The sequence below is a fragment of the Mercenaria mercenaria genome, chromosome 8 (genome assembly GCF_021730395.1).
Source record: "Mercenaria mercenaria strain notata chromosome 8, MADL_Memer_1, whole genome shotgun sequence".
Taxonomy (NCBI): Eukaryota; Metazoa; Mollusca; class Bivalvia; order Venerida; family Veneridae; genus Mercenaria; species Mercenaria mercenaria.
Window position 1 is genome coordinate 68,836,130 of NC_069368.1, and position 7,891 is coordinate 68,844,020.

The 7,891-nt window shown below is 33.4% G+C and overlaps 1 protein-coding gene across 4 annotated transcripts; it reads right to left on the minus strand.

Annotated features, from left to right (window-relative positions):
- Positions 1 to 841: 841 nt before the first annotated feature.
- On the minus strand, positions 842 to 7,601 carry LOC123565277 (uncharacterized). Of its 4 annotated transcripts, none has more exons than XM_053550133.1 (3): positions 7,268 to 7,601; positions 3,291 to 3,787; positions 842 to 2,497 (listed from the first exon to the last, which is right to left on the minus strand). In XM_053550133.1, exons 2-3 carry the CDS (start codon positions 3,354 to 3,356, stop codon positions 1,034 to 1,036), a joined length of 1,530 nt encoding a protein of 509 aa, XP_053406108.1. In that variant the 5' UTR covers positions 3,357 to 3,787; positions 7,268 to 7,601; the 3' UTR covers positions 842 to 1,033. The 4 variants fall into 4 exon arrangements, with proteins under 4 accessions (XP_053406108.1, XP_053406110.1, XP_053406111.1 ...); XM_053550135.1 differs by lacking the exon at positions 7,268 to 7,601 and adding an exon at positions 7,062 to 7,227; XM_053550136.1 differs by lacking the exon at positions 7,268 to 7,601 and adding an exon at positions 6,870 to 7,008.
- Between the last annotated feature and the right edge of the window lie 290 nt (positions 7,602 to 7,891).

Here is a 7,891-nt window from a genome sequence, read left to right on the forward strand (position 1 = left end):
CCACTCTCGAGTCCGCTTCCTTGAAAAACCAGTACTGGTGTCATATGAGAAGTCATGGTCGTGACCCCAGTGGGACTCGAACCCACGACCCCTGGATTGAGCGGCCGACACCTTATCCATTAGACCACCGCTCTTAACGAATATTTTAAAAGAAATTAGTTCTTAAAATTAGACAATTGAAATATAGCGTTTGTATTTTAACATTACCTTACTGACTTTGATTATTTGTGATCTCATATATATTGTGCTCCAGGAACGTTTTGCAAAGAACATATAAGTTTGGAACCTAGGAAAGCACCCCCCAAAGATTTCTTCAGCCCTCAATATAGATACAAACAGTAAAGCCAATATCCGGTCGTATTTACTGATTAACACAGGGCTCATTATATAATACATTAAAGGGCAATGATGAATAAAAGATATAATGATCGGAAGGAAAACAAATGACAGATCAACATTTGGATACCACCACAGTAAAGTCAATTGCCAGGCAACTGGAGCGATAAACCCTGAAGCTCTCATAAAAAAAACATAAACTGATTCAGTACAGCCACTGTACCACGACATCGTATGCTTATTTTGTCAGCTAGAATTGACAATATCATTGTAAGTTTATCAATTAATACAACTGTACTATTTCATTACAGCTGTATAATACTAAATATAAGTATGCTCGTGAAGGGATGGACTACACCTAAAACGAGGCGGTTAAGGCCAGTAAGTGAATCGAACCACCCGACCACGGAGGCTCTTCAGGACTAGTATAATTTCCAGTACGTTATTAAATATATCATAAAATTAAGCAAATACTTCATAAATAATTAAAATAAAACGTCGTTCCTAAGCAAATCTTGATTCTATTCAAATATATCAAAGCGATAAATATATATATCATGGTATTTTTTGACAAAGTGAAATATTATTTTTGCAAACAATGTAGTATGATTGGTGCCCTGTTGTGAAATGAAATATTTCTCTCATTTGTGAAACTTTATACAACAGTACAGTGAGAATATACAATTATACGTCTAATTTATGCGGAAACGTCTTCGAGACTATGAATAGCCCGAAGTAATCCAAAAGCTTGAGTCCACGTGACATTGTTCTTGTCTTCTTTCCCAGAATGTTTGGAAATCGCCGGAAGTGATCTAGATGAACGCGATGATGACGGCTTATAAGATGGCGAAGGTGACAACAAATTATATGACGAAATCATTTCGTTTTCTAGTCTTTGACTAGATGACAACCTATCAACTTGTTCAAGTTTGATTTTCCGTACTTTATCGACCAACTCGGGCATGCTCAAATCCCTCGATTTTAACTTTCTTGGCTGATCCGGTACATCTAAATAATAGTCGTAGTCTTCACCCTCATCCACTGATCTAGAATGTCTGAGCGACAACCGCCGCATTCTTTTAAACTTCTGTTCGTTTGCTGAAACACTGTCTCTGTGATCTGACATCGTATCATGTTCACTATCTGTAATTGCTGGAGATTTACTGTTGTCTGCTACGAGTCTGTCAAGCTCGTGTTCATTTGTCTCTTCTTCAGGATTATATCCATATTTCATTGGGTATAGAACAGCCGCTTGAAGTTTTAGTGAGTCATTTGTAGCACCGCGATGAACTATATTGTCTCTAGGATCAGGGACCGTCTCTTCAACATCAGGAATACCATGTTTCCTGGCTAACCGATGAACTACATCAAACAGATTCTTTGTCCCTGTATATTTCAACTTTATAATATCAGAAAAAGAAACGTCGTTTTTCCTTTTTATTCGGCCACCATATGAAGATACCGACATGTCCTCATCCCATACCCTTAAATCAAATCTGTCTGGTTCAGACTCGTCTTTCGCACCACCAACCTTTTCAGTGGACTCATCACATTCTTTTTCAGCATCTTCGTTTATCATTGGAAGCATTGGTTCAAAAGCATGGCTAGCTTTTCTAATTCGAGTACTACTGGGATTTAGTTTATCTTCATCTTTTGAGTCACTGTTACCGAGCTCTGCATTATTCATTCCAGTTTGAAGAAACATGGAGCCACTTTTGAAGTCAATGGTTGGTGGGTTTACATGTTCATACGCCTCTTCGTCACCATGAACACTCTGGTCCGTTTCATGCGCATGTAATATATGATCTTCCGTTGGAATATCTTCTGGTTCCGGTGTTCTGGCCGTGGCTTCGTATTTTAATCTGAGATGAAGTTCTTCCAATAGAGCTCGCTCCTTGTCACGGCGTTGTTGTTCCTTTATCAATTTTGCATGTTCAATTCTAGTTTGTTTGAGTTTTCTTACATATCGTCCAAGTTTCATTCTCATTTTTATTTGTTCTCTGCGTATGTTATTCACAGTACATGTGACGTCCTTCCGGTACATATTGAGCGTTCTTTTATACTCTAGTTCGCTCCCAGCCACTCGAGTAATCACAACCCGACCAACTTCGCTCTGCAGTCCCGCAACTTTAGCATAGGAAGATTGTGACATAACCAGCTCCTGCAATGGAATATTTAGTATATTTGATTTTATTTCCTCCGTTGAATATACCAGTGAAAAACACTTGCCAATAAAATTGTCCATTTGTATATTTTTATATGATCATGTCGCTTGTTTTATAACTAAGATGTCCTAAAAGCTTGTAAAAAATAAGAATTCGACATCAAGAGAAGTCAAAATTCCAATGAAAATGAAAATAAAAGTTCAAATGACAATGAAACGAAAATGAATGTTTGATTAAAGATTCAAAACTGCTCAAAATCTTTTGAGCAATGAAAAAGATTTTGATTGGTTTGTTCTATTTTTTATTGAGTTTAACGTCAGACCCTACACAGTTATGTGGTGACTTTCCAGCCGTTGATGGTAGAAGAAGACCCTAGGCGCCGCACCGGGCATTATTTTATCACTGAGAGGCGCCTGGGTAGAACCACCACCCTTCCCTGTAAGGTTAGGACCTCCTTACATGAAGTCAGCGACCTTAAGCATCCACTCTCCAAAAATATTATGTGACTATTATGTGTGTTATTTAGTACTAATAAAAATGGTGTATGTTATCAATACTTTCGTTGTCAAGTATTTTAAAAGATATTAAGAAAATCAACTTTTCAAAGATAAATTTTGAAATTGGCGGGATGGGCTGTCAACAACAAAACTTATACCAAATGTGAGTTGTTTTAATAGTTTAACAGTTTTAGAACTTTTTTATGATAGAAAATCTAATTTAGGAACATTGTTGCTCATGAAACAACAGTACAGTATACTAGTATATATTGATATGTAGAAATTAACTTACCCTTTTCATTTCAGTCCTGGCCCATCTAAACATATTGTCATCTCCCTGTAGTCGTGTGCGCAGCATCTTGGCTTTAGAAGGGTATTCAATATATGATGAAAAATTCCAGTCCAATTGAAATGTCTTATCATAGATAAAATGTCTAATTTATCCGTGCATTTTAGTCTTCAAAATGTCAAGCAATACTTTTGCCCATTTTTTTTTCTTAAATTCCATTCATTAAAATTACATTTAACATCAAATAATGCAGTCCAGAATTTGGTTCTCTTCGTGGTTTCCAATTCAATCCAACTTTAACTTTTAACAAAAATTGTTTTTATTCTTTACAAACTTAGATTTCCTAAATAAATAGTTTGTATACTTTGCAACTTATGCCTAATTTAGCTGCTAGCTATTAAAGTCACAAAGAAGAATATCTTATTGACTTAATTGTTAAGCATATCCTTTTCATCAGTTGGATGCAATCCTTCCGTCTATATTCCGGCTTTTCTGCAAGGCTGTAATGAAAATCACAGATTAAATATTAGTCCGATATTCAAATATAAGAGTTTAATTGACATATTATCAATGGTTTGTTCAGTATATGTGACGTTGTGACTTCAAATGTTTGCAAATGAGCTAAAACAACAAACGCAACTACTGTTTCATTTATTAAATATGAAAACGATCGCTTGGCCATTATCCACGTCTCTAATAAAATGAAAGAATTTTGTACTTTTGTACAACCATTCACTTTATGAAGTAAACCAACGTTAAAAACTACCGTTATAAACACTGGTTCGTTTGTAAATCTTGTGTTATGAATTTTTTTTATTAAAACATGAAAATCCACATTTTCTTTTACATGAAAGGTCAATGGATAACGTTTCTCTGTATACTATGAAATTGAGTTGAAATAATTCAATAAGATGATAAAAACTGTGAAGTGTTTAGCAAATCATTGCTTACAATGTAATGAAATTTATTACAGGACTCCTCATAATATATAAATCATAGGTCAATTGTTTCTGCTACTGACCGGTCCATAGTTCAACACTAATTGTTGGTCTTAAGCCAACTTTTCAACTTTATTGCAATACTTAGACTCATACATGATGAACAGCAAAGCATCGCAGTAAAGAAAAACATTTCAAATACATTGTAATATCAATGGCAGTAACATATGTATGTATGTTTAGTGCAGTGATATAAAAGGTAACGGCAGCCTAATATGTAATACACTGTATATATTATTTGTTACATGGAACACTAATTAATGTACTGTTTCTGAAGACAATTTAGATGACTTAGCAAATATATACGGTCTTAAATGAGATGTTTAAATGCAAATTTATATATAAAACTATTATATATAATTGAAGGTGTATGGCATAGTATACACTTATTGATTGGTTTTCCGGTCAATAGTCAAAACTACTGCCCGAGGTCCGGGCATTCAATAAATACACTATTGCATGCCATCAGAAACAATTTTTGTAAAAATTTTGTCAAGTTTTGACTTGTAATCGGCTATATGGAACATAGTCACAGAAATTCATTGAATAGAAATTTATTTCATAGATGAACAACTGATGTGACCCTAATTCTATTTACTAAATAAATAAACTTTCTGCTTATATCTGGACAATAACGGACTTTGTTCCTTTAATATAGCAATAAGAAACTACATTTCTTTTTCTTGTCATCCGTCAGAAATTTTCAGTAATTTCAATTGAACTTCAAAAACATCTGGTGATCAATTTTAACTCTTTAACAAATAGAAGCACTTTTTGACGTATATGAGATTTAAGTTATAACAGAAACATTTTTGTTGAAATCACTTTTAAAATCCATTCAGTTGAAAATATATTTACTTTCAACAATAAAGAAACATATAATTAATACTTGTAATAAAAATCGACCACTTTAAAATCCATGTATTAAATGTCCCTTTGACAATGTACACAAATATGAAGTTTTCTTCAAATAAACATTTATCCGCCAAATGGTACTTGGGTCTGCAAATAATCACTGTATAAGGGTATAAATCATGTACGGGGTATTATTTTATACAAGTTGATTGAGTTTTTAGGATTTATAATATTTGCTTATCGTTTCAATATTTGCAGAACATGTAGTTCGGACGTGCAATATTCGTCACTTGCTATAACCCTTTGGTTTTGACTCAGCAAAAAATGCAGTTTGATTAAGCATAGAAACATCTGAAAACTACATATATATACTGACATTGCTGTTTCAAAGCGTCTTAAAATCCGTTTTAATTAAGTATCAATTTTCATCCTAATCATCCTAATTATTCATTCGTTTTAATTTTCTGTTCGGTGATGCCTTATTAGACTTTTCTTTCTAATATGCTAGGTAAGAAAATATATGATTTATTGTTGTACTCATTTGAAAATATGGACCACGAGCAAGTTTTTGTAATACGAGTGTTTAGGAAAATTGAAATTTGACATTGTCGCGTAATCAAAAAATACAAAATGAACTTCTCATAGATATTCAAAAATATTTCATATTCACACTAAGTTTGTACCATAACATTTCCCATGAGGCGCGGTCATTTTGATCTTTTCAAACGAAATAGTGTCTAAATATTTCATCTAGCACATGCGCTACATAACTATTTTATTTCTTAATTTTCTTTACCACTTTTCTCGTAGGTAGTTTAATCCGCAGTAAGGTTGTTTATCAAAGCTGACCGTTATTTCGATCAGTAAATGTCATGAAAACAGCAATATTTAGAAAACAATCAACAATTTCTTTATTGATTCATATTTTCACCATCAAAACATGCCGCCTTTATGTCCGGTTTCCTTTCGTTAGGAACGCATGATTTATCTAAAAGCATTTTTTTCTGTGTGGCAAAATCAATGCAAATGTATAGATTTGTTATAAATAATGCTTGTTTATGAAGAACTTGCACGTATATGCATTTATAACAAAAAAAAAAAAAAAAAAAAAAAAAAAAAAAAAAAAAACCGTCAGAACATAGATCTTGAAAATTGAAAGCTACTCCTCTATTTATTCATTTTTCGTTCAATCCCGTTTCCCCCGTAAATCGTACATCATCTATCAGTGAATTTCAATTCTTTTTTACTTGTACTTCTCATTTTTGAACATTATTGTCAATTCGTATCACAATAATTGTGCTTTTGCCCACCAATTATACGTTGTATTCTTGTACTTTTATTTGATCATGTTGTTATACCATGCAATTGTAATGCCATGTGTATAACCTGATATGGATAATAAAGTCTGTCTGTCTGTCTGTCTGTCTGTCAACCACAGATCGGTCTAACCATTAATGCCATATGAGTAATTATCATTTTTGTATCATACAAACAAAATTATATAATTATCTATATATTTTGATATGTAACAGTTGTTGTAAGAAGGTTATCGGGAGAAATGCACTTAAGTATATCTAACGCGACCAAGGCCCGATGAAATAAAACTCAAGATTGGAGACATATCTAATAAGGCGACCATTCCGTTGGTCAATTTAAAAACTGTGCTCAGAATCTACAAATAAAATGCTGGAAAGTTTCGGAGTTTTATAACATCAGATTCAGAACTTACCTCTCTGAAAGATAGCAAATGAACTTTTATTAACACCGGTCATGCACAATCCCGTTTAAATTCCCAAATTAAATTTCCGTAAAGTTTAACAGCAATCACAAATGAGAAATGTTTATTCAAAGAACAAATGACCTAATTGTTGTTGAACAATAAGACATTAAATGTACTTCTGAATTACAAGAAATTTCTTACCTGGTATTTACGTAGCGGAAAGCGGATATTGTACGGTATTGTAGAAAGAATCTCAACAAAAAGCAAAGGTTTCCAAGTTTTAGGTACAACAAAAGAATGAAAAAAATATAGATAAAAAAACCATTATCCAAAAGTAGCGGATGTAAAATTAACCACTTAGATGAAGTTAAATGCCCTTCTCGTAGAATACAAGCACAAATATTTACCCATAGATGTTTTTTTCCGTAGAATACAAACTCAGATAATATCCTTTTTGCATTTTACCCGAGGTATTTTAAATCGTAAATATATCGCAAAAAATCAAAACTTTTTCACGCACATATATAGATAGTATCGTTCCCTTCTCGTTTCACGAACGTACCAGAATGAACAGATGTACAAAACAAATTTATTTGCAGAGGATAAGCACTGATCCTGGAGCTATCCTGATTTAGCTTAACAAACAGTGTCGTCATGATTTTATCATGAATTCCAATCGCCGAGACAAGCCTTTTCTCTGAGCGATTCATTATTAAGGTTTTCAAATAGAAGGGTAAAGTCTGATTCATTGTACATCGATTGATGAAATTGTGAAAATGTTCAACTACGTTCAATGTCTGCCTTGCATTTTATCTAGGGGTGTGGTAAGCATAAATTTTATGACGGAATTGGCGTCTTGTTTTTCTTGCATACTTTATCTTCACAGTGAAAGTAAAACTCCAGCAGAGCTATTCTAGAATGGTAGACGAAGACACAAGTTGCCCGTCAACACAGACAAATAACTTGGTAAAAGAGTTCTGGATGACTAAGACTCCTGGGTTAAAGGTTATTTATAAATCTTATTAGTCGTC

Excerpts from the sequence above, each read along its gene's own strand:
- LOC123565277 (XM_053550133.1), bottom strand. The coding sequence starts at position 3,356 with ATGCTGCGCACACGACTACAGGGAGATGACAATATGTTTAGATGGGCC. Across the intron at positions 2,498-3,290 it reads CCAGGACTGAAATGAAAAGG|GAGCTGGTTATGTCACAATC; the intron begins GTAAGTTAATTT and ends ATTCCATTGCAG.